The sequence below is a fragment of the Thermothielavioides terrestris genome, chromosome 1 (assembly GCF_000226115.1).
Source record: "Thermothielavioides terrestris NRRL 8126 chromosome 1, complete sequence".
Classification (NCBI taxonomy): Eukaryota; Fungi; Ascomycota; class Sordariomycetes; order Sordariales; family Chaetomiaceae; genus Thermothielavioides; species Thermothielavioides terrestris.
This window is the reverse complement of record NC_016457.1, coordinates 9,824,041-9,846,287: the sequence shown is the minus strand read 5'-3', so window position 1 is coordinate 9,846,287 and position 22,247 is coordinate 9,824,041. Positions and strand designations below refer to the sequence as shown.

The 22,247-nt window shown below is 61.6% G+C and overlaps 8 protein-coding genes across 8 annotated transcripts; 4 read left to right on the top strand and 4 right to left on the bottom strand.

The window, feature by feature from the left end:
- Positions 1–1,652: 1,652 nt before the first annotated feature.
- Positions 1,653–3,126, top strand: THITE_2111072 (uncharacterized protein). Its single transcript, XM_003651043.1, has 2 exons — positions 1,653–2,578; positions 2,650–3,126. Exons 1-2 carry the CDS (start codon positions 1,675–1,677, stop codon positions 2,997–2,999), a joined length of 1,254 nt encoding a protein of 417 aa, XP_003651091.1. The 5' UTR covers positions 1,653–1,674; the 3' UTR covers positions 3,000–3,126.
- Positions 3,127–8,613: 5,487 nt separating this feature from the next.
- THITE_2031283 (uncharacterized protein) lies at positions 8,614–9,007 on the top strand (the record flags this gene model as incomplete). The annotated part of the gene is made up of 2 exons (XM_003651042.1): positions 8,614–8,805; positions 8,918–9,007. Coding segments are annotated over 2 exons (282 nt in total), but the record flags the coding sequence as incomplete, so codon positions are not given.
- Positions 9,008–9,241: 234 nt separating this feature from the next.
- On the top strand, positions 9,242–10,389 carry THITE_2111064 (uncharacterized protein). The gene has a single exon (XM_003651041.1). It carries the CDS (start codon positions 9,254–9,256, stop codon positions 10,136–10,138), a length of 885 nt encoding a protein of 294 aa, XP_003651089.1. The 5' UTR covers positions 9,242–9,253; the 3' UTR covers positions 10,139–10,389.
- Positions 10,390–11,306: 917 nt separating this feature from the next.
- THITE_48148 (uncharacterized protein) lies at positions 11,307–13,051 on the top strand (the record flags this gene model as incomplete). Its single annotated transcript, XM_003651040.1, has 3 exons — positions 11,307–11,583; positions 11,670–12,891; positions 12,964–13,051. 3 exons carry the CDS (start codon positions 11,307–11,309, stop codon positions 13,049–13,051), a joined length of 1,587 nt encoding a protein of 528 aa, XP_003651088.1.
- A 249-nt stretch (positions 13,052–13,300) lies between these two features.
- Positions 13,301–15,540, bottom strand: THITE_2111062 (uncharacterized protein). The gene is made up of 3 exons (XM_003651039.1): positions 15,242–15,540; positions 14,700–15,138; positions 13,301–14,610 (listed from the first exon to the last, which is right to left on the bottom strand). The coding sequence occupies exons 2-3, from the start codon at positions 15,104–15,106 to the stop codon at positions 13,551–13,553; spliced, it is 1,467 nt and encodes a 488-aa protein (XP_003651087.1). The 5' UTR covers positions 15,107–15,138; positions 15,242–15,540; the 3' UTR covers positions 13,301–13,550.
- Positions 15,541–17,202: 1,662 nt separating this feature from the next.
- On the bottom strand, positions 17,203–18,683 carry THITE_2111060 (uncharacterized protein). Its single transcript, XM_003651038.1, has 2 exons — positions 18,319–18,683; positions 17,203–18,176 (listed from the first exon to the last, which is right to left on the bottom strand). Exons 1-2 carry the CDS (start codon positions 18,397–18,399, stop codon positions 17,373–17,375), a joined length of 885 nt encoding a protein of 294 aa, XP_003651086.1. The 5' UTR covers positions 18,400–18,683; the 3' UTR covers positions 17,203–17,372.
- Positions 18,684–19,792, bottom strand: THITE_2111058 (uncharacterized protein). The gene is made up of 4 exons (XM_003651037.1): positions 19,640–19,792; positions 19,469–19,511; positions 19,369–19,399; positions 18,684–19,235 (listed from the first exon to the last, which is right to left on the bottom strand). The coding sequence occupies exons 1-4, from the start codon at positions 19,661–19,663 to the stop codon at positions 19,148–19,150; spliced, it is 186 nt and encodes a 61-aa protein (XP_003651085.1). The 5' UTR covers positions 19,664–19,792; the 3' UTR covers positions 18,684–19,147.
- Positions 19,793–20,064: 272 nt separating this feature from the next.
- Positions 20,065–22,017, bottom strand: THITE_2169767 (uncharacterized protein). Its single transcript, XM_003651036.1, has 4 exons — positions 21,581–22,017; positions 21,276–21,453; positions 21,058–21,206; positions 20,065–21,006 (listed from the first exon to the last, which is right to left on the bottom strand). Exons 1-4 carry the CDS (start codon positions 21,662–21,664, stop codon positions 20,578–20,580), a joined length of 840 nt encoding a protein of 279 aa, XP_003651084.1. The 5' UTR covers positions 21,665–22,017; the 3' UTR covers positions 20,065–20,577.
- Positions 22,018–22,247: the final 230 nt, after the last annotated feature.

Below are 22,247 nucleotides of genomic sequence, written 5' to 3'. Positions count from 1 at the left end.
TCGTGGGGGCCAATCATTTGGCCGCAGCCGCCCACTTCTGCCGGCCAGGGGCTTCCCGGTTGCGACCCTTTCTGCGACCGCCATCGAATCGCGGGCGAGGAGGACCGGGAGGCCGAAACTGCATGCAGCCTTCCTCTGCTTGCATGGTGCCAACGCCTCGAGGAAGGCACGCGCGTTGCTGTTGTCGCGTTTCTGGACGTGACTATTCGCTGCCGAGTTGATGTGGCTTGAGTATCTCGATGAAAAGAGAGGAATGACTGGTAACAAGAAGTTTTCTTCAGGCCTTGCGGCATCGAGCTGCTGTGGGCCATACACAACGGCACCGAGTCGTGCCAAACATCCAAGACCCGGGGAGGTTGAGACACCGCGCACGCCGCACGATCTTTCGGCAGGGGACCCCAAGGGGTCGGTGGTGCCCTTCCGTCTCGAAATGCGCGATGGACATCCAGAAGTTCGCTCATCCTCGCGTAGCCTCCTGCCTGTGCGCTTCTGAGAGCCTGTTCTCTGCAGTGGCTTACCCGCGATTGTCATGTCCTGTATGTACCTTAGTCCCAACCCATCCCTTCCACTTGCCCCTGCCCCGTGCATCTCGAGTCTCGCCTCTGGGCCCGTATCCTTGACTTGACGGAAGTTCGATTTCTCAGCTCCTCGGTCGCCATCCAATCCTCGCCAGGAACTCCTGTTTTGTGCTCTTCTTCCCGGGCCGAGGTTTCGAACGCTGCCAGCCAGTCAACATCCGCGTGTGAATCAGCTCGCATATCCCGAAACAAAACACGGTGGCGCGCCCACCTATGGACCGTCGTCGGTGTCCACAATCTTTCACATGAACAGGCTTTTTCCTTCTTTGTTCCTTTCTCTTCTGCCTGCAGCCTCGGAGTCATCGGGTTCTCCATCCCATCACGACACTCCAGGACCAACGACTTCCCTCTCCCTCGTGCCCTTCTGGGCAATTCACCGCATCGAAGGGGGCGAGGACCATTGGATTGGCATCCGGCTCCTACACGCTCTTTCCCTGTCTTTCGGCATTGGCATACATCACAAGGCTCTGGAAGCCGGTAATCATTGGACGGCGTTTTTTCGGTTTCTTCTTCACTACCTGGGAAATATACAGGGACGGCGCATAAGGAGTTGATGATACCCACCTCTGGCCTCTTCGGTCAACGAGGCAACCTCTCGATCTCTTTGACATCCTGCTTCCTTCCAGAGCGCCGGAGGCCGTGAGCGACTCTACACTCGGTCTCGCTCCGTATCATCGCCGGCTCGGACAGAAACAGGTGTCCGGCTGGTGTACGCCGCGGACCAAGACGCGCATCTTCAAGGCGGGAGACAGACGGCAGCGCCTCCCAGCCTTCATGACACCAAACGCAGCACAGCCTAACACGACCAATTACTCACCGTCAACACAGTAATCCCACCAACCGAGCAACAGCAATGAACCGCTTCAACTTCTTCGCCCGCCCGCGCGCGGCCAACCCAGACCTCGAAAACAGCCCCGAGCAGGGCGACCCGTACGACGACCGTGCCCCGCTCTCACCACGAATCCACGTCATCCCCGACAACGACCACGACGACCTCGAAGCGCAGAACCACCCTTACTCCCCCTCCCCGGCCGCCGCGGCCGCCGCGGCAGCCGCCACCGCCGAGACGGCAGCAGCAGCAGCAGAAGCAACAGCAATGGCCGAGCGCGACACCCCGCGCGCGCGCTTCCTGCACCGCTTCCGCCCGCCCATCCCCAGCTTCCTCGGAAGCTCCGCCGCCGCTGCCCGCGCGTCCTTCTTCTCCTTCTCCCGCGCCCCGCGGCCCGCCAGCAGCGCCTACTCGGGCGAGGGCCTGCGCGGCGCGCCTGACACGGTGGTCGGTACGGACGAGACGGACGAGGACAGGGACATAGATATGGATATGGACGGTGGCGATGGCGGGCCCAAGAGCCCCGCCTTCCCGCCGTCGTCGTCACAGTACCGCATCCGCGCCGCCGACCTGCGCCTGCCCGGCTCGCGGCTGCAGATGCCCGGCCTGGCGCGCACGTGGACGCAGGACAGCAGCCACGGGCTGCCGACGGCGCGGCCCGGTACAGCGGCGGAGGTGGGGGTGGCGGCGCCGGAGCCGGTGGTGCTGCGGGAGGGGAGGGGCACGCGGCATGCTGCTGCTGAGGGGGTTGTGGTGGGCCACGGGCAGGGGGACCTGCATCGCGAGCGGCGGAGGAAGCATCGGCACCGGCAGCGGGAGCGGGAGAGGCGGCATCGCAGGGAGGGGAGTGGGAGTGGCAGTCGCAGCCGGAGTGATCGGGCGAGGTCGGGCAGGTCGCATCGCTCCGGCCGCTCAGGCACTGGCAGCAGCCACCGGTCGTCGCAGCGCAGTCGGGATGAAGAGAGCCGGAGCGAGCGGAGGGCGCGCAGGGAGCGGGAACGGCGGCGGCGGAGAGAGGATGGCGAGTCCGGGACCGGGTCCGAGCGCAGGCAGCGCCGGCCGCCGAAGCACTTCCTGTTCTGCTTCCCCTGGATCAAGTCGCGCCGGATCCGCTCGCAGATACTGCGTTGTTTCGTGTCGGGCACGTTCCTCACGCTGACGTTGGCAGTGTGTAAGTGCTCCCCGAGAAATTGCCTAACTACCGCAGATGGGAAGACCCCGGCACAAGGCTGACGGAGGCAGACCTCTCGCTCTCGTTGACGAAAAACGTCAGCAGCAACGAGTTCACGATCGTGCTGGTGCTCATCCTGCTCGCCGTCACCGTCTTCTTCTGCCACAGCCTCGTCCGGCTCCTCATGCTGGTGGTCAAGGCGCGCAAGCGGGAGCAGGCCGTGCAGCGCGGGCAGCTGCCGGAGATGATCAGCCGCCCGGGGGGCTACGCCATCCCGCGCGAGCCCATCCCCGTGGTGCTGGCCCGCGACGAGGAGGCCGCGGGCATCGAGAGCGAGGCGACCAAGACGGGCCCGCCGGCCTACGGCATGTGGCGGGAGAGCGTGGTATGTGCAATTCGGTGCCAGCAGATGAACCTATGAGCCTCACCCGAGGGTGACTGACAAGTGAAACCGCAGAGGGTCGATCCGAACCACCTCTTCTGGGCGCGCAACGAGCATGCGCCGCCGATGGAAGAAGAAGAGTTGGACGTCAGCAGCAGCTCGGGCAGCTCCGAAGCCACGCATGGGGCCGGTGCCCGCGGTAATAACATGCCTCGGCCGCCGTCGTATTCGTCGGATGACGGCGTGAGTTACGTGGTAGACGCTCGGCCGAGGTCGATCGCCCCGCGAGGAAATGGTCATCCGGGCGGGTCTTCGCATCCTTCGGAAAGCGCGAGATCCGAAGGCTCATGGGTATGAGGTGCATCAGTTTGGAGGATGGGCGTGCGTTCAACAACCTGCGATAGTGAGGAACGCAGACGGACCGAGACTGACAAGGGGTGCCGGGTGCTCGACGCCGGGTAGACCATCATCTATGAAGCCGTGGAATCCGTGTGCTTTTAACACAACGCATGGGGCGGCGTACCGGGCGTACGCACCTCATTACCTACCTGGTAGTTACACGCAGCACGTGGGAATAATCGCAGATGTCGAGTGAGACGCTCGATTGTCCACTTGTGTGCCTGCAAGGTCACGGAGGCTCATGATTCTCGGGGAACCACCGTTAAATCCGCGGTAATTGTTCAGGGGGCACTTTCACAATCCGCAGCTCAACCTCAAGCAGAGCCCTGGCCGTCCTCAGCCTGCCATTGCCCCTGAAAATCGGCATGAGCGGCATCAAGTTGGGTAAAATGCGAGTGCACGCGCCACTCCTATGTACTCCGTCGTGCATGTCGTTAGCTTCCATCCGCAGCAGCACGAGGCGTGGTTGACCAACCGGCCCCCTGGACATCTCGGAACTACTCTTGTCGTTTTGGGCTTTCCGGCCCGTGTTGCCCCGTCATGCTTGCCCGAACGAGTTGGCACGTTGTCGAGCGCGTGCGGCGCGGCCGGTGTCCTGCAGAGTATTTCAGGATGGATGCTCTGGTTGGGCATGATTGGGCAGTGAGCGAGGGGGCGGGTGAGGTCCGGCAGGCAGGGGTCCTCCGAGCTGTTTGCGCTGGGTCAGGACAGCGATTTTGTCGGCGAAACTCGCCCAACGTTGGTGAGCGGCACCTGACAGTGGAGGCAGCACGGCCATTGCCTCGGTATATCTGTCCGTCCACAAGTTGCTGGTAAATGCTTCAAATACCGTAACGGCACTCGTTGCCAATTGTAGAGTGTCCTGGAATCCGAAAAGGGCGCTGAGTAATGAATAAATGGACCTCCTGCCCCGCCGGTTGTTTCGGGTTTGCTTTCGGATTTGCTCGTGCGCGAGTTACACAGTAGTGTAGGCTTTTGGGGAGCATTCCATTGTGGAGACCTCACGGAGTAGCGTAGAGTGAGGTGTAACGTTATTCCCATAGAGTGTAAACCGTAACGCCAGTACCAAACCGCCGCGCCATCCACTATGTGCAGGTCCACAGTAGGGCGGCGGCAGTGGTTTGTCGGTGATACCCGACATCCTGTGGAGCAGACCCGGCTGCCCCGACAGGGAAAAACTGACGCGCTGCAGTTAGGAGACACGAGTCAACTGCGTGGCTAAGGTACCTACCTAGGTACTTCTGTGGCGCTAAAGCTGTGTGTTCCCCGTTTTGATTCGCCGCGAATTGGAAGCTGCGATGCTGCATTGTGGGGTACAATACCTTACAGTGCGGAATACCTTGCGCTACAGCGTAAGTGGGCCTGACCAGATTTTTTTTTGCCTTTGCGTGAGGAGCCACCGTAGTGGAGGAGGGAGCTGAGAGCCCAGGGCTTCCATGCCTGGTGGCAGGAGCCAGGGGACCGTCAGCTTCCACAGCCCGCCTAACCGAAAAGTGGAAACTGCCCCTCACTCCTCACTCGGCCGCACTACCTTCTCGGTACTTAGCTTTACGGACGCCCCGGCGCCAAGCCCCCCCACGTCACTGCATTTTTCTTGCCAGATCTGCGCTGCTGGTGCGCGGGATCCCTGCTCGAGGCAAGTCACTCGCTCGTCACTCGGTTTCCTCTCTGCCTGTGAAAGCCCGTGCCAGCAGCAAGCTGGAAGCTGCGCTATCCCTTCCTGCCCGCCGCCCGCCGTCCACTGCCCATTGCCGTGCTCCCTTGTTGTTCCGCTCATTCCGCCTCTTCCCTTTCTCCCTCTTCCCACTTTCAAACAGAGCGTTTTCTGGAGCATCGAGGCAACCCATTTTCCCAGGGAGTCGTTGGCGCGCGTCGAAAGTCGGAAACGAAGTCGGAAGATCGGTCGAGGCTGCGGCAGGCGGTTTGAAGAAGAAGCGACATTTTGTGGGAAGAAGATCTGAGGACCTTGCTGGTTTTCTTTTTTATTCCCATTTTCTTTTGCCGAAGGTCAGTTCCGATCCTTGCTCCCGACTGTCACCATCAGCCACCAGCTTCGGCCTGCGGCTTTTTGCGGACACGTTTGCATGCGCACGCAGCACCGTCCACTCGCGCCGGCCGGGCCAGGAATCGACGACTCGAGGCGCTGGGTTGCCGCCCCGGTGTTCACGGCGGCACGAGGCCGAATGCGCGCATTATTGGGCCATCGGGATGCCCGCAGCAAAAATATCTCGCACGCGCCGCCACCGCTCCGGCTTGCACTTCGCTTCACCGGTTGGATGGTTCCCGCCGCGGCCGTCCCGGACTGCCGCTGTTTATCCGGGTCCTATTCGCCGTCGAGTGGCTTGCGTGCAGATGCAGACCTGTCGGGTCGCACAACGTTCACCCCGGCCCGCCCTGCCCTGGCCCAAGCACCGGCGCCGTGAGGGGCCTCGACGGAACCGGACCTAGCGACTGCCGATGCGGACTGCGCGCCTAAGCAAAAGCCGCGTCTGCGAGCGCGACCATGGCTTGCGAGCGTCCCGACGGCCTCACAAACATTATTGCCGCCACATCACTACTCTCACCCCAGTGGTCCGGGATGCGCATTTAGAGCTTGCAAACGTGTCCGCAAAATCGCCGCGGGGAGCTCGTTGACCCATCATGACGGCATGCGCTGACCCGCTTGCAGACCCTTAGCTTATCCATGACCATGGCGTCTGTCTCTCGTCGGGCGTGCTACAAGTGCGGTGAGCTTGGCCACCACGCCGAGGCCTGCGCCTCCCCCCATCGGCTCTGCTACAACTGTACGGCCCGCCCATTGAACTCTACGCCGCCGTGCCGCCGTCCAGGTACTGACTCCGGAACAGGCAAGCAGCCGAACCACGAGTCCAATGAGTGCCCGATGCCTCGCACCACCAAGGGCAAGCAGTGCTACCACTGCCAGGGCCTGGGTCACGTCCAAGCCGAGTGCCCTACACTTCGCTTGAGCGGTGCCGGTGCCGGCAACCGGTGCTACAACTGCGACGCCATCGGACACCTAGCCGTGAGCCCTCCTCCCTCATATTGCAGACCCTCTAAAGCTGTGCTGACTCCCTTTCAGCGCAACTGTCCCAACCCCCCGGTTGCTGGGCTTGGCAGAGGCGGCATCGTCGGCCGCGGCGGCTATGGGCCCATCCGCGGCGGATTCGCCGGCGCACCCCGTCCGGCGACCTGCTATAAGTGCGGCGGTCCGAACCACTTTGCTCGCGACTGCCAGGCGCAGGCGATGAAATGCTACGCCTGCGGCAAGCTCGGCCACATCTCGCGCGACTGCACAGCTCCCAACGGCGGCCCCCTCAACACGGCGGGCAAGACGTGCTACCAGTGCGGCGAGGCCGGTCATATCTCGCGCGACTGCACCAAGAAGGCCGGCGTCAACGGCGAACTGCAGCCAGAAGTGGACCTGAACAACGGCCAGAACATCCCGGCCCCGGCAGTGGCTCCTGTCGCGCCGGTGGCTTGAGCGTCGACCGGGCCACCACACCACGGGGAGTTGGTCAAGTCCGTGTTCGACTTCTTCGGTACTGCATGGCTTCCGGTCCATATATTCATTTCCTTGATCTTTTTTTCCCGTTCTGGACATGGGCAAGACACGACATGACATCGGGGTTTTCCACGGCGTTCTCGGTTCTGCCTCGTATCACGGATTGGGCTCACGTTTACTCATGTCTGGACAACACGATGCAATGGAAAAAAACAAGCTCATGTCTCTGCCTTCACAAGCATCATATTTTCCCCCTCACCATTTCTCTTCCACTGCACTTGATTTGACCATTCTAGGGACAGCCGGGCCGTTGATGGTATTGGGTGTCCGTCCGGAGGGCCATTTTTTCCTTTTTTCTTGCGCTTCATTCTCCGGCTCTCCGGTTTCCTTCTCCCATTCACTGCCTCGCTGCCTAGACGCTATTTGGAAACAAGCAACTTTCAGAGATACCCCCCTTTGGTACGGAAGCACATTTCGGACATGGATGTCGAGAGCGCCCTACAGGGTGTTTCTCCTCTGGGCACACCGGGCTCGGCGGCGGGTGGCTCATGCAAACGCCAGGCGGGCACGGGGGGCGCAAAAAGCGGCGGCCAGAGCGGAAGGGTGGCAAGATTTTTGAGTCGGAAGGGTGCGGTGATTGAAGATAGTTGAACGCTGGTGGACGATGGTCGGTACGGGCGACGTGTGTGAATGGGAAACTGCAGTGCTCTTTCAGGCTTGGCCGTCTATTTCTCTGCTTTTCCGTGGCGCGGCTTTGTGAGTTGCCAGGGGTAAACCTCGATGAGCTGCTGGGTCAACGTTGCAACGGAAAGGCTCAGCTATGTTTGTGTAACCGGGGATCTTGGGCCAGCTCATCATCGTCCTCCGAGATAACTGAGGATCCGTCCATACATACGCGGACCAGCGCACGGTTTTCTCCGTGCAGGCTTAAGACGAGCCAAGGCTGCTAATCAGGGGGCCCAGCCTGCAAGTCAGCGGCTAGGCACTCCATCCAAGCACCGAATTGGGCGGACGGCCCCCAAGGACCCCTATAACAAGGACATTCGCACACCCCGCTTCCTACAGCAATATCTGGTGTACCAAGTGCAGATCTCTAAATGGACTGGGCTTGATACCCGTTCCTGCATATTGTGCTGTGCTGTTCACGGAATACAGCCCCGTCATGTCTCAAGCGGTTCTGGATGCCACCGATCTCCACAGCCGCAAGGAGCGCTTCTGCTCCGGCTGCTGGAAGATGCTCGCCCGGCCGCAAACTTCGCCTGGAAAGAAAGACGAATTCAGGCGCGACCCGGACCCCGGATGCGAGCTGTGCGCCTTGATGGGAAACCAGCTCGGCAGAGAGCCGAAGATGGGCGCCTACCAGCCCATCAAGCGGTTCGCGATGCCCGGTAGGTAATCAGGGCACCCACCTCATGAAACCCCTGTTAATACGAAGAATAAACAAAACGGGACTTGCTTGCTCATGCTCACGGTGCTGCTGCTGCCTGAACAGGCGACCCCGCGGCCGCGTTTGTGTCGGTGCCGCAGCCGCCGATCGACCTGACGAGCGAGGCCGTGTTCATCCGGGCGCGGGAGTGGCTGCGCGCCTGCCGCGCGTCGCACAAGCCGTGCCGCGTGACGGACGCGGAGAGCGGGCTGCTCCCGCTGCTGCCGACGCGGGTAATCGACGTCGGCGGCGGCGATGGCGATGGCGATGGCGATGGCGGGAACGGCCGGGTCCTGCTGCATGCGAGCGGCGCCGAGGGCGGGGGCGAGGGCGGCGGAGAGCGCGGCGAGTACGCCTGCCTCAGCTACCGCTGGGGCGGCGACCAGTTCAAGACGCTGCGCGGCACGCTCGCCGAGCTGATGACGACCGGGGTCGCGGTCGACCGGCTGTCCCGGACCGTCGCGGATGCCGTCGAGGTCACGCGGCGCCTCGGGCTGCGCTACCTCTGGGTCGACGCGGTACGTCGTTAAGTTGGAGTCCGTTTTGTTGCTCCCGAGACAGGCCCCCCTTTGGCGCCAAGCAGCTGCCGGTATCCCGGTACGGAGAGAACTAACTCTCTGATGTTGGAAGCTCTGTATTGTACAAGACGACGACGCCGATAAGGCGCGTGAGATCGTCAAGATGGACATCATCTACAAGAACGCCACCGTCACCATCGCCGCCGACACCGCCGGAGCCGCCAGCGAGGGCTTCCTTCGGTCGCCCGCGCCATTCTTCCCGTCCGTGGCGGCGCGCGTGACGCTCCCGAACGGCGAGGTCGGCACGCTCCGCTTCACGCTCACCAACTTCTACGACCTGACCAGGATGGGAAACCCTGCTCTCCGCCAGCTGGACATGCGTGGCTGGTGCCTCCAGGAGGCCCTGCTCTCGCCGCGGCGCCTGGTGTTCGCCGGCTGGGGCGTCAAGATGCTCTGCCAGTACGGCGACGGCGAGTTCATTGCCCAGACGCCCTTCGGGGAAAAGATATCGGCGCCGCACAGGGCGCTCTCCGACAAAGGCGGGCCGTGGGTCGAACTCCGGCTTCCGCCCGGCATCTTCGGCGGCGAATCGATGCGCGACCGGCTCCACAAGGTCCTCATCAGCGACATGGTGCCCTACTCCAACCGCTTGGACACGTGGAAGGACATCGTGACCGAGTTCTCGATTCGCCAGCTGCAGTACGCCGAAGACCGGCTCGCGGCGCTGGCCGGCATCGCGAGCGAGCTGCAGCGGGTGTGGGCCGACGAGTACATGTTCGGCCTCTGGCGGAGCATGCTCCTGCGGACGCTGGTCTGGTGGGCGCACTGGCCGGGCCGGCGCCTGACGGCGGCCCCGACCTGGTCGTGCGACTCGCGCATCGCGTTTCAACGCATGTGGAGAGCCAGCCCGATCGACGTCGACGACGCCCACGACGACGACGACGTCGCCGCCGCGGTCAAAGAGGCAGCCGGCCCGTCTCGGCGCCTGGTCCTCTCGGGGACGCTCATCCGTCCGTCGGACGGCCCGTTCCCGGCCTGGATGGACAGCGAGTCGTACGAGGTGTGGTACGACACGGACGAGGTGCTCGACGACAAGGGGTGCAGCTTTCTGGTGGTCAAGCGCGACACGCGCGGCTGGCCGGATAGCGAGGCGTTTCCGATGGGGAACCGCAGGGTCACCACGACGTACCTCGTGTTGAGGAGGGTGGATGACGAGACGTACGCCCGCGTCGGGCTGGCCATGCATACGCAGAAATATCGCAACTGGCGAGACCCTGACTCGAGATGGTCCGAGCTGTCTAAGGGACCCAAGGTCCGAGTTCAACTGGAATGAGCCTTTGGGGTCCACAGACTTCCAAGGGTTGATGTCCATATGTTCGCTCACTGCGAGGACTATTCCCCTTGTAGGCTTGCAGAAGAGGAGAGCGCCCTATCGCTTTGAAGTCAGTCTATCTCGGCGAGCTTCAGGTCTGGGGAATACCATGAAGAGGCGCCGTGGAACGAGAGAATCCGAAGGTGTATCCACACTAGATTCAGAGGTGCTCCAAAACTAACCGAGTAATCCTTGAGGCGGGACATTCAGTGAACTTTCGCCATTCATCAGAGAGGGGCAAACCTGGAACCGCTCTTGGCAAGGGGAAAACCGAACCCGACAGCGGAGTTAGGATAGATCCTATGGCCCTCCCTATATAGTCCAAGGACCCCAGAAACAATGACGGTATCCAAGTCATAAAGGGAGTCTGCAGAAGCTGCCACGTCGCTACCGGCAAGGCCGCAGCAGACCGGAAAGCTCCTGGTCATAAGAGAGGTGTTATCGGGTGGACGGGCTGGACCGGGATGCTAGAAATGGGAGGACAATGCAAAGAGTTCAACGTGGATATTGGAGATATAGCATGCATAGCACTGATTATTGGGCACTGGGTACCTATGCATGCATGCATGCACAGAATGGTCCCGTCTTTCTCCACGAGGAAAGTCACATTCGAACGGTCACTCCAGTGAAAGCAGCAAAGGCCTGGGGGCTGGCAGCACTCTTCGTGGCACCTCATGACCACTCAACTCGCACCCGCACCTGCCTTGCAAGTTCAAAGCAGAACCCGGCCAGTCCAGAAACGGCAGCTGCGATTCGGCCACCACGAGAAGGATTCATTTTGTTCGCCCAGGCGGAGATCGTTACCCCAAGCAAGCCTTTTACGTGCGGAATTCTGCGTAAACGATCGCCGCGTCATTGGCGATCCTGCTTGGAGCACTCCCAAGTCAAGCAGCACCACAGGCGGCGCTACAAATACAAAGCAGTTAAATCAAATGCTCGAAGGTTTCATCACACACAGTGCCTAGTTAATTACATCGCGGGGTCTTTCCATGCTTCCACGGTCGCCTGTGTGCAACTCGACCTCACCGCTGCTCTTTTCGGCAAGCAAGGGCATTGCGAGGCGTGGAAGTTCGATTGAAGCTTGAACTGCACCAGCGCATCACCGCACCGGGCGGTCACGAAGAAGACAATGAAAACACTTGCCCAGCTGCTGCTGGCGAGCCTCGGGGCAGGTGTCGCCTCGGCGGAAACAAAAGCTTTCTGCCCCGACTACCTGAACTACTCCCAGGTCACTCACGAGCCGCTTTCGACGGGCAAGTATGCGCTGTCTTACCAGCGCCCGATCCCGGCTTGCCGCACCTTCAACTCGTCCACGGTCGAGGCCCTCATCGCCAACATGTCTTCCGTTGTGGCTGACCCGGATCTTTACCGCCTCTTCGAGAACACGTTCCCTAACACGCTCGACAGTAAGTAACATTTGGCATCTCTTCTGCCAATTACACAGCTTTTTGTTCCAGGCAAGCTTGAACTAACTCGCGTTGTTGAATAACAGCCGCCATCCGCTGGCGTGGTCATGCTGCCAACAACTCGGCTGAGGAGCTGGCCTTCATCATCACCGGCGACATCAACGCCATGTGGCTGCGCGATAGCGCCAACCAGCTGCAGTCCTACCTCCCCGTTCTCGAGTCCGACCCGGTGCAGATCCAGCAGCCCGAGTCCATCGCCAGCCTCTTTCGCGGCGTCATCAACCTCCAGGCCCGCTACCTGCTGACCTCGCCCTTCTGCAACTCGTTCCAACCGCCTCCGGAGAGCGGTATCCAGCCCGCCGTCAACACGGACGCGGCCTCCGACGCCGTCACCCCCGCCTACGACCCCCGCGCCGTGTTCGAGTGCAAGTACGAGCTCGACAGCCTCGCCGCGTTCTTGCAGGTCAGCACGCAGTACTACGAGACGACCCACGACGCCGCTTTTTTCGCCAAGTTCCAGTGGCTGCCCGCCGTGCAGGCCGTGCTGGCGACGGCGCGCGCCATGGCCGACGCGGGCACCTACGGCGCCGACGGCCGCGTGCTGCCGAGCCCCTACACCTTCACGCGCCAGACCAGCCGGACGACCGAGACGCTCGCGAACGACGGGCTGGGCAGCCCCGTGCGCGTGACCGGCCTCGTGCGCAGCGCGTTCCGCCCCAGCGACGACAGCACGCTGTTCCAGTTCCTCGTGCCGGCGAACATGATGTTTGCGCGCTACCTGGCCGGCGCCGCCGGCATCGTGGCCAAGCTGGGCAGCCAGGCCCCGCCGGGCCTGGCTGACGAGATGAACGCGTTCGAGCGGGCGCTGAGCGCAGCCATCGCCAAGCACGGCGTCGTGCCGGTCGTCAGCGCCAACGGGAGCAGCGTCGAGACGGTCTACGCGTACGAGGTGGACGGCTACGGCAGCGCGAACCTGATGGACGACGCCAACGTGCCGTCGCTGCTGGCGGCGCCGTTCTTCGGGTACCTGGCCAACACGGACGCCGTGTACCAGCGGACGAGGGCCAGGATCCTGAGCGCGGACGCGAACCCGTACTTCATGAAGGGGTCGGCCATCAGCGCCGTCGGCGGCCCGCACGTGGGGCCGGGCATGGCCTGGCCCATGGCGAGCATCGTGCGGATCCTGACGTCGGACGACGACGGCGAGATTGTCGCGCAGCTGAAGGAGATCCTGGCCACCACCGACGGGCTGGGGCTGATCCACGAGAGCGTCAACTCGAATAATGCGAGCCAGTGGACGCGGCCGTGGTGAGTTCGAGTGCTCCCTTACCAACATCGGCGAGTTGTCAGGGTGACGATGCTGACGGCTTACTTGAACAGGTTCTCGTGGGCCAATGGCCTTTTTGGCCAGATGATCCTTGATTTGCGCTTCCGAAAGCCAGAGATTCTAAAGCAGAGTTTTCAATGATAGTTAGGACATCTGGTTGCGAATGGCAGCTACGAACGTCCGCCTCAGGGGCGCTCCGTCTTCAATTCCTAGATAGGTCTATAGCAGCCAGTCTATCATCTATGCGATCTGACGCCCATGTCTAGGGAGCCCGAACAAACGCCTGTGCCAGCAGGTGTGATTGATCCACCGTGCCAAATAACCTTGTTCCCAGCCCAGCCAGTAAACGATTGTTGATGATGAGTTCCGTGTATCGGCTGAGGCCCTCCCAAGCCAGCCCATAGGCAAGCGAATGCCGGGGGAAAAGACTCGCTGTGACGCGAGAAGGGAAAAATTCATGTGTAGTTGAAGATAAAAACAAAAGAACGGAATTCGCAGTGGTATCATCTATAAACGGTGGTCGTTCCGAAACTTGCCGTCGCGGAACGCGCAGAATGTCACCCGAAGCATCGCTCGCTCTTAGGCCTCCCTGAAAACACCAACTCGGTCTCGACACGTGAGGGAGGGCAGGGCAGAACAGTCAGACCTCCACGAGCGGATCACACCGCACCTCAACGGGCGCCGGCATGTGCCCGTCCGCGACCGGCTTGCGCGCGAGCGCGAGCTTCTCCATCTCGCGGCGGAGGCCGTGGCGGACGGCGTCGAGCACGGTGCCGACCACGGCGCGCGGCTTGTCGCGCGGCTCGGTGCCGGCCTGGTAGACGCCCGTCTGGACGAGGATGCTGTACCACTCGTTGGGCGCGACGGCGTCCATGGCGTTGGCGCCGCGCACGTCGCTCTCGGGCGTGTCGCCGACGAAGTAGACGGTCGCCGGCGGCACGTCGGCGGCGGCGTCGGCGGCGGCGGCGGCGGTGGGGGTGGTGGTGGGGGGCAGGCCGTGCCGCTGCTGCCGATGCCGCGTGGCGCGCCACTCGCGCAGTAGCCGCGCGGCGAACTCGAACGTCGACACCTGCGGCTTGCCGAAGGCGTGCGTGCGCAGCACGCCGCGCCCGCCCGTCGTCGCCTCGAAGACCGTCTCGACCGCCCGCCGCAGCGCGCCCATCCCCAGCCGCGCGTGCTGGTGCGCCGTGCTCCAGACCACGTCGTTGTGGCTGAAGTAGATGGGCGGGCCCTCGTCGAAGGTGGCCGAGCGGGTCTCGAGCCGACCGCCGCGCGACTGGGCCACGTCGAGGATGATCTGCAGGTCGGACGCCCAGTCGCGCGAGTCGGCGAAGACGAAGACGGCCTCGATGACGACGTCGCTGAGCCGGCCGCTGCCGTTGCCGCGCGCGAGCAGGTCGCGCGAGTTGGCGTGCTCGTCCGGCGTCAGCTTGCGGAACGGCGCCGTCGCTGCGTTGGCCTTGAGGATGTCCCCCGGCGTGATCACGTCGCGGAAGCCGTACGACTCGGCCACCTCGCGGCACTTCTCGCCCTCACCCCCCACGACGAGCACCGTGTGGTACCGGTCCGCCAGCTCGCGCATCGGCGTGTGCCCGCAGATGAACTGGCCCGGCGAGACCTCAATCTGGAGCTGTTGTGACAGGTCGCGGCACCGCTCCGCCTCGGACTTGCCGCCGCCGTTGGTGAGGAAGATGTAGGGCCTGTTGACAGATGCAAGGTTAGCTACATGTTTTGCAAGTTGTTTCAGACTGTCCGGCGTTTTCTGTGGTTGAGTGCGTTCCAAACTTACACCTTGATCCCCCACTCGTTCTCCCCGTTGAGCACCTTCATGGCCTCGATGGCCTCGGGAATCGGCTGCCCGCCGCGGATGAGCACGCCGTCGATGTCGAAGGCGAAGGCGAAGTTGTCAACCACGTCAGGGTCGACAGCAGCGGGCGTGGTCGGGGCACCGATGGGCGTAGGCGGGCTGATCGGAGACTCGGTGTCGACCAGCGAGGGTGCGCTCTCGTCGGTGGCCGAGCTGGACGACGACAGCGCCGGCGACGGCGTCTCCTCTTCTTCTTCTTCTTTCCCGGGCTCCCGCACGCCGAGCTCGTCCAGCTTTCTCCGGGCGTCGTCAAAGGCCTCGGCGAAGCTGCTGCTCGATGCTTGCCGCGGGCACATGGCCGGTCTCGGGGGCGCGGAGAGCGACGACATGGTGAATCGAAATGAATGAATGACAGGCTTTTCTGTTGCAACGACCAAAGGAATGCAGGCGTGAGTCCACCCGGTTGGACATGGGATTCAGTTCAGTGGTGCTGAGCGAATCCAAGGAGGGAAGAGTGGACTGACCGCGTTGGGGACCGTCCCCTTTATAGACCGAAGCCATCTATAAGACGCCAAACCCAACAGAAACAGAGCAACACATGGGTGTGGATCGCCGTCCCGCAATCAGAAGGTGTCAACACAGTTTAAAACAGGGTCCTGGGGTCTCGGTGGGCTCAGTGGAGATCTGGGAGGCGAGGGGCGAGGGTAGCATGGCCGGCCAGGACAGCATTTCTTTCATTCCGCTTTCTTCTCGGCGGGCGGTGCAAAAACTGGAGAACGTGGACCGTTTCGAGGAAAATATCGGGGCAGCGGCTACCAGCATCGCATCCGTCAAGCGTTGCCTAGGGCCAGCTTTCCACAGCGGCCACTCGCTCCATGCTCCACCGACGGAAACTTGGTGAGGGTTCGGGCACCAGTTGGCAGTATCGTACGCTGTGGAAATCGGTAAGCTGCCCACCGTAGTGTCTAGGATGCTGGCACGCGGTGTTCCCATGTCCGGCGGGCAGGTGAGGCGGGCAACAAACCGGAGACGCGAGTTACACTCGGGCGGCGAGCAGGGGTTGAGGTAAGTGTAGTTGGTTGCACATCAGATCGTTGCCAACTTCGAAGATTCTGACCTGAAGATCCAGGGGTGACAAGGGCGAAACCCTGGTAGCTCTGCGATCTATCAGCTAGGCAGCTGAAGCAGGGAACCAAAAGGGACGTACTGTGATGGATTGGACAGGCCAAACGGAGCCGCCGTTCGGCCATTGCTCACCACCGTCAACCTGGGAAGAGCCGCGGTCCAATGGCGGCGTCCATTGCAGAGATTTCCGTTTAGTTTCCGCCAGGAACAGATCGCACGTTCCATTGGATCTTGGTCCGCCGTCCACACAGTGCCTGGAGAGGCGCTGACCCATCCCGGGGCTCTGCCCTACATAGTGTACACAACAATCCCGTACGGCTAACACGGCCGAGAGCTGACCGCCAAGTCGCCGTGTGCGGATGCACTGCGGCGATCCCATGACGTCAAGCCGGATCCGCTTTGTGGGTGCGGCTCCGGCCGGGGTGGGTCCCGGCGGCGTTATCAAGGCCGCTGAAGGGGTCCGAGGTCCCTGACAGCTGCACCAAGAACAGGGCAGTCCCGAAGATCTTGGCCCGTCTATTTCCGTTGCCTTTGGCCACGTCCGGGTACCGACACGCCTTCTGCACACACGTAGTGTACTACTATGTACACACCGTGGCCATCTTTGCGTCCGAGCTGCCAAGTCAGGCCGCAGCGCATGCAGCGGCTACATGTCGCTATTGGAGGGTCGGTATCAAGCTTGCAGATCGATCATGCCATCCATGTCCAGGCGCTGTCGACAGTGCTGTGGGCACGGTGAGGCACTTTTGCGTTCACGACATGTGAAGAGCACGATTTGTCGCGTTTCCAGGGACGGCGTCGGCCTGGCGTCGCGGGTCGACCAGTTGTCTGCCGATCAGGGCTGTGAGACTTCTGAGTCGTCTCGTTCCATTCCCAGTGGAACCTTGCTTTTCGCAAGTTAATCAGACATATCAGAGAAGTGTTTTTCGAGCCGAGGCAGCCGTGCGGTGAATGTGTCGGTCAAAGGAGAACTGCTCATCCTGGAGGCTTGAGGTTAGGTTAAGAGCCAGGGTCGAAGCGGAACTCATTCTCAGGCGCCAGCGCCACAACGACGGCAGCATTGCGGACAACGGTCCACCCCATCCGAAGCTCTTAATCCGGGATGTTAAGCAGCGCCGGAACAGATTGTGGTCCACCCGCGAGCTGCCGGGGCGGAGACACGCCTGTGCAGGTTTGCTTCCTGCACCATGACATGGACTCCACCGTGCTGATGAGAGCCAGCACTGAGGGAATTGTTGAGACTGTCCTTGGCTACCAGACGGCTCCCTCCACTTCTGAAACGGGGATCGGCTACGTGGGCTAATCCGCATTCCTGCTTCTCCCGCGATGTTCTGGCATAGTGTAGAGCTGGGGATAACGGTGCCTGTGGATCGTAACGGCTTCCGGGGGTTATCCTCGTATCGGCAGCACGCCGACCAGACAAGCTCGGTTGGTGCCCGAGGCCTTCCCGGGGTGCGCTCTCCCAGCCTATCCCATGGACCAGTGGTCATCAATGCCACCATGAGAGCATGGCATGGCCCGAGCATGGCGTCAGCTACAGGAGTGAGCGGTGGAACCGTCTCTCTCCCTCCTGCCGATCGTGAAGCCTCCCCACGGGGAGGTAGCCACCCAGCCGGCGTCTTCGACCGCCACCTGCCTCCTGTCCCGGTCGGCCAGCGCCTCCTCGGCGCTCATGTCCGCGAAGGTCGGGACCGCTGCCCGGTCGATGCGCAGCCAGCCCTTCCAGTCAGCCGTGACGGCGACCTGGCTGGAGGCGGAGGCCGTGGCCGAGGCGCTTCCCGCGGGGTTCAAGCCGCCCCCGATGACCACCGTGCCCCACCATTCCCGGCCGCGGCTGCGGTGTGAGCCGTAGAGCATGTAGTCCTCGATGGATGCGAGGCAGTCGGCGACGTGTGCGAAGCTGCCGCGAGCGGGCCGTAGGATGTGGACGTGGTCCAAGTCGGCGCGCTGCAGGGAAGGCCGCGGTGGCAGGGCGGTTGTCGTTGTGGCAGTCGTTCGCGTGGCCGCTGGCTCTTCGATGGGAGACGTGGAGAGAAGTCGGACAGGATCGAAGCAGCCTTCGAAGTCAACAATGCTTACGGCCTTCTCATAGGGCGGGGAGACCAGGGTGGCAACGAGGACGTAGAGCAGCTCGCGGTGGCGGCCGGTGACAGCCAGCGGGGCCGACTGCGTGGCCCGGAAATGGCGGCCGACGAGCTCATTGAGGGGCCCAATTGGAAATGTTTTGAGTTGCGGGCCCGCTGTGGGCGCAAAAGCGGCGTTGCCATCGTTCCCGCTGTTGTTGTTGTCGGTCTTGGTCGAAGTTGCGAAGCTTGTTCGGAGCGAGGCCAGCACCTGGATTGCATAGCAGTTGGTCAGTCCTCGGCAATTTTTGTGTTGGGCGCGCTGTTCGCTTTCAAGCCCCAACTCGACTCGGAACTTCCCCCACGCATCACAGATCCTCCGATCGGAGCTGCCGGCCAACGCACCTACATACCTCTTCCAGGGTCGTCTCCTCGATCTCTCCGAGCAGGCGGGAGCCGAGGCTCGCTGCCGCCGCGCTCCGTGCCGTTTGCATCGCCCGCGCAGTCTGCCGAGCCTGAGAACCCGCCGAAGCAATGGCCCCGCCCTGCCAGTTGTTCCCGGCACAGAAATTGCCCTCACTCGCGCAAATCGGCCCCGACGGCAAGGTGCGAAAACCCGCCGACGGCCGTCGGATTGACCTGGCGAGGGACTGCGAACTGTTCGGACTGGTGCAGTACGAGTGCGTCGTGCCGGCTCCCGAGTTGCGTGACAGCCCGGTGAAGTGCTGGCCCGTGCAGCGTTGGTTTCGCAGGTCAGTGTGCACCGATTCTAACTTATTGCTATCCGACTGGAAGCGGGATGTCCAGGAGTCCGCGAACTGGCCGGTGCTGATGCGATAGTGCAGATGTCAGGACAAAAACGGCAGCTTCATGGCGGAGACAACAGCTTGGGAAGGAACAGCTGCGGCCACCGCATCAGCAGACCACAGTCCGCCTCCTAAACAAGGCACACGCAGTCCCTACGATACAACGCAGGCAGCTGCAACAGATAATAAATAAATCCATAACCTAGACCCGTGGACGCTTCAAATTTCCCCTTCTTCAATCTCTGGCGCTAGTACACTCAAGGAAAACGGACACAGATCTGCCCACTGACTCAATTGCCGGCCCTGTCTATCCGTATGATACACAACAACCCGCTCCGCCGGCCTCCTTCCCCAGCGCAACAAACGCCCCCCCTCGTCCCGGTCGTATGCACGCTACGCCGCCGCCATTGTGCCGTCGGTCATCCGCAACGGAACCCTAGGCCTTTTGCCTCGCGGCGCGCTCCTCCTCCAGCTTGCGGTAGTAGTTGTCGCGGGCGACGGTGCGCGGGACGTGGAAGCCGTACCTACCCCACAGACAAAAGAAAACACCCATTGTTAGAGCCCAAAAAGAAAATTGCCGAGGGGCAAAAAAAATATCCCGCTGAACTCGTGGATTTCGTCCGCGGTGAGGGACGGGGGGAGGTCGTCGTTGCGTACCAGAAGGTGTTGGCCATGGCAAATCCGAGGCCTTTTGCACAAGAAGGACAGCAGTATCAGCAGCGAATTCCTCCAGCGAGAGAGCAAAAAGCAAACTCACCAACCGCAATGCTGAGATCGGTGAGGAGGCCCCGGCGGAGCATCTAAAGCAAGGGTCAGCTGCCAGCTTTGCCTTTCCCTCCCGTCGCAGTCGCCAGGCGCAGTCGCGGCGGGGCATGGCCGAACCAGCCGCCATTGGGACTCGCGACTACGGCCCGCGGGTAGTACGTACGCCAGTGATGGGTGCGATCGCCATTTTGTTCACTCGTTGCTTTCGGTTTTGCGGCGGTTGGGTGTGGTGAGCGGAGAGCGTTCTTCGACGGTTGCGTGGTTTGACGACTTCCGAATTCGAGCTTCCAGTTCCGAGCATGACCTGATCTTTGGCGGCCAAAGCTCGGTTAGCTGCACGTGATCTCAGTAGCCGTTTGCAACTTCCGAGTAATTACGTAATCGTCGCTTGATGATGCAGTTGCCCGAACAGGCAACCACAGACAAGAGCAAAAGGGGATTCGCGATTGTAAACAGGCCATAAGCTGGGTCGGATAGAGCCCGATCAAGACGGCGCATGACTCTTCGTACACTTGCATTCAATGTCACGGACTAAGCTGAGCTGTCTCGCGCCAAAGTCATAACCCTCCCATTTCATTTCAACTTGGTCAAGCAGCACCGCGATACGCTTCAAAACTCATCAGCTCGAGGGCACTGGACCACCCATGGTAGTTCTGCCCCGATGCTAGAACAAGAAAGCAGACAAGGAGAGGCCGTCCTTGTCACAGCCACGCATCCGCCCAACGGAGCATAGACCAAGTCTCGCATGGTCCGTCAAGTGACAAGGCTCGACGCCAAAAAAACACCCATGAATATGGACCAGCGGCATCACTCAGATTCGGCAGAATCCTCCTCAGATGCGGCATGACTGCTGCCAGTTACCGTGTAGCTCGCTTCCCCTCCCAAAACTGCAGGGATACGTGTTGAGACCCGCTAACAGAGCAATCAGTTCAGAGCAGAATCCTTTGAGCGCTTTCATCCCGCACTCTGCTTCGCGCAAGTAGTTTCCCTGCAGGGCCGTCCCTTCTCCGTCTCCAGCTCCATGCCGCTTGCCGTCTTCCGCGGATTCCCGGTGTTGTGTCAACGGTGTCATCTGCCCATCGCATCCTTCTCCGCCTTCCTCTAGACCATCTGCCGCGGTTGGTGCCGCGGCAACATGTCTTCGTACCTGCGGCTCTTCATCTCCAGCTCGCCCGAGCCGCCAATGTCGTAGTCCGAGTTGTTGTTGTGCGCGTACGTATGATCGTCGACCGGTATGGGATGCGAGATCTTGAATCGGCTGATCGCCGTCGCCGATGCGTGACTGGCCCGCCGCTTGTGTAGGAAGACACAAGCGGCCAAGGAAAGGAGAGCAATCACCGCTGCACCGACGCCAACACCAATGCCGATCTTTGCGGCCTCGGTGAGCCCCGAAGTATCGGTAATCGCGGGCGCATCCGAGGTCGACGCTGCGCCGGCGGCCGAAGCCGAGGTCGTCGCGCCGGCCGCCACGGTGGTCGGTACGACTCCTGACGTGCTCACCGCCGTGGACGTCGTCGAGGACGTTTGGAGCTAATGTAGCTGTCAGCATGAGCCGGTGCAAAGACAGTGGGGAACACATACGGTAGTGGTGCCGGAGCTCGAGCCCGTGGTTGTGGAGGACGACTGGGATGAGGGGGCCGAGGTCGTGGTGGGGGGGACAGTCGTCGTGGGCGGGGCTTGAGAGGTCGTCGGGGCCGTTGACACTGAGGCTCCGGGGGGCAGTGTGGCAGCTGCCGCCGGAGGTTAGCATCGACGTTCTGCCGCGCCGGTACCCTCGATTACTGCTGATGAATACTCACTGGCACAGATGGAAGACGCAAAATTGGTGACAGTAGGCGCATATCCAGGCGGGCAAGCGTTCTGCGCGCAGTCACGGATCGAAAAGCCCCAGTCCTGGACCCGGCACAGACAGTTAAAGTCCGAGGCCGCACAGCCGAACGTGCCCGCATTGTTCATGGCCGCATTGTAGCATTGTTGCTGGATGCCTGTCAGCTATGTCCGAGAATGCGAGAAACGGTCGAGGCCGAAATCACTCTCGGCAGTTCCTTTCCTCTCACAGGGGCACCACGAGCAGGCAAGATCTTGGAATCAAAATAGCACTCACTCCGCAAGGGTCAAGACTGTCAACTGACTGGGCGCTGGCAAAGACTGCCAGCGAGAGCAGCGCCAAACTTCGGAATCCCACCATGGTGCCAGTCCCGTGCAGCAGTTCTGGTTCAATTGAGAAAGAATGCACGCCTCGGCGTAGCCCTTTTGGATCAAAATATTGATAAGGACCGGGGGCCTGTATAAATGTGAAAGAGTTTGTTTGGTAATTGTGTGGTGTTTCGAGAAGTCAACGTCAGCGGGAAAGTCGGTCCTGCTGGCTGTGGTGGGTTGGATGTCAACAAGAGAGGGAAAGTGCCGCGCGGAAAGAGTGATCGCAGCGTGGGAGAATCGAACGACCTGGATGCGTCAAAAATGAGCGTGATGATTGCAATAACGAACGAAGTGAAGGGCGAACAGGACTGCCACCCCACGAGAAGAGTGCAGGACGAAGAGAAGGTCGTCGAGAGGCCGACTCAATGAGGAGGATGGTGCGCGAAGCAGGGCGGCCCGCGCGAGGTTTAACTGACCCCGGGGAAAGCGCGCTGAACCCAGGAGCCCATCAGTCCATCAGTCCGGGGAAGGAGGTGCCAAAGGCCCGAAAGTGCCCACCCATTTTCCCTCCATCTCAGCTGCCCCTGGCGTCCTTGGGTGGGGTTGGGATGGCAGGGATACCATAGTCGTCG

What these genes read in the sequence shown, in the direction of transcription:
- THITE_2111064 (XM_003651041.1), top strand. Translation starts at nt 9,254, where the DNA reads ATGCTCTGCCAGTACGGCGACGGCGAGTTCATTGCCCAGACGCCCTTC.
- THITE_2111058 (XM_003651037.1), bottom strand. Translation starts at nt 19,663, where the DNA reads ATGGCGATCGCACCCATCACTGGC. An exon ending in CGATCGCACCCATCACTGGC is followed by an intron (nt 19,512 to 19,639) that starts GTACGTACTACC and finishes CCCTTGCTTTAG; the next exon opens with ATGCTCCGCCGGGGCCTCCT. An exon ending in CGATCTCAGCATTGCGGTTG is followed by an intron (nt 19,400 to 19,468) that starts GTGAGTTTGCTT and finishes CTTGTGCAAAAG; the next exon opens with GCCTCGGATTTGCCATGGCC.
- THITE_2169767 (XM_003651036.1), bottom strand. Translation starts at nt 21,664, where the DNA reads ATGGTGGGATTCCGAAGTTTGGCGCTGCTCTCGCTGGCAGTCTTTGCC. An exon ending in ACAGTCTTGACCCTTGCGGA is followed by an intron (nt 21,454 to 21,580) that starts GTGAGTGCTATT and finishes ACAGGCATCCAG; the next exon opens with CAACAATGCTACAATGCGGC. An exon ending in CGAGCTCCGGCACCACTACC is followed by an intron (nt 21,007 to 21,057) that starts GTATGTGTTCCC and finishes CAGCTACATTAG; the next exon opens with CTCCAAACGTCCTCGACGAC.
- THITE_2111060 (XM_003651038.1), bottom strand. Translation starts at nt 18,399, where the DNA reads ATGCAAACGGCACGGAGCGCGGCGGCAGCGAGCCTCGGCTCCCGCCTG. An exon ending in AGGAGACGACCCTGGAAGAG is followed by an intron (nt 18,177 to 18,318) that starts GTATGTAGGTGC and finishes TATGCAATCCAG; the next exon opens with GTGCTGGCCTCGCTCCGAAC.
- THITE_2111072 (XM_003651043.1), top strand. Translation starts at nt 1,675, where the DNA reads ATGGCCGAGCGCGACACCCCGCGCGCGCGCTTCCTGCACCGCTTCCGC. An exon ending in CACGCTGACGTTGGCAGTGT is followed by an intron (nt 2,579 to 2,649) that starts GTAAGTGCTCCC and finishes TGACGGAGGCAG; the next exon opens with ACCTCTCGCTCTCGTTGACG.
- THITE_2111062 (XM_003651039.1), bottom strand. Translation starts at nt 15,106, where the DNA reads ATGTCGTCGCTCTCCGCGCCCCCGAGACCGGCCATGTGCCCGCGGCAA. An exon ending in AACGAGTGGGGGATCAAGGT is followed by an intron (nt 14,611 to 14,699) that starts GTAAGTTTGGAA and finishes ATCTGTCAACAG; the next exon opens with GCCCTACATCTTCCTCACCA.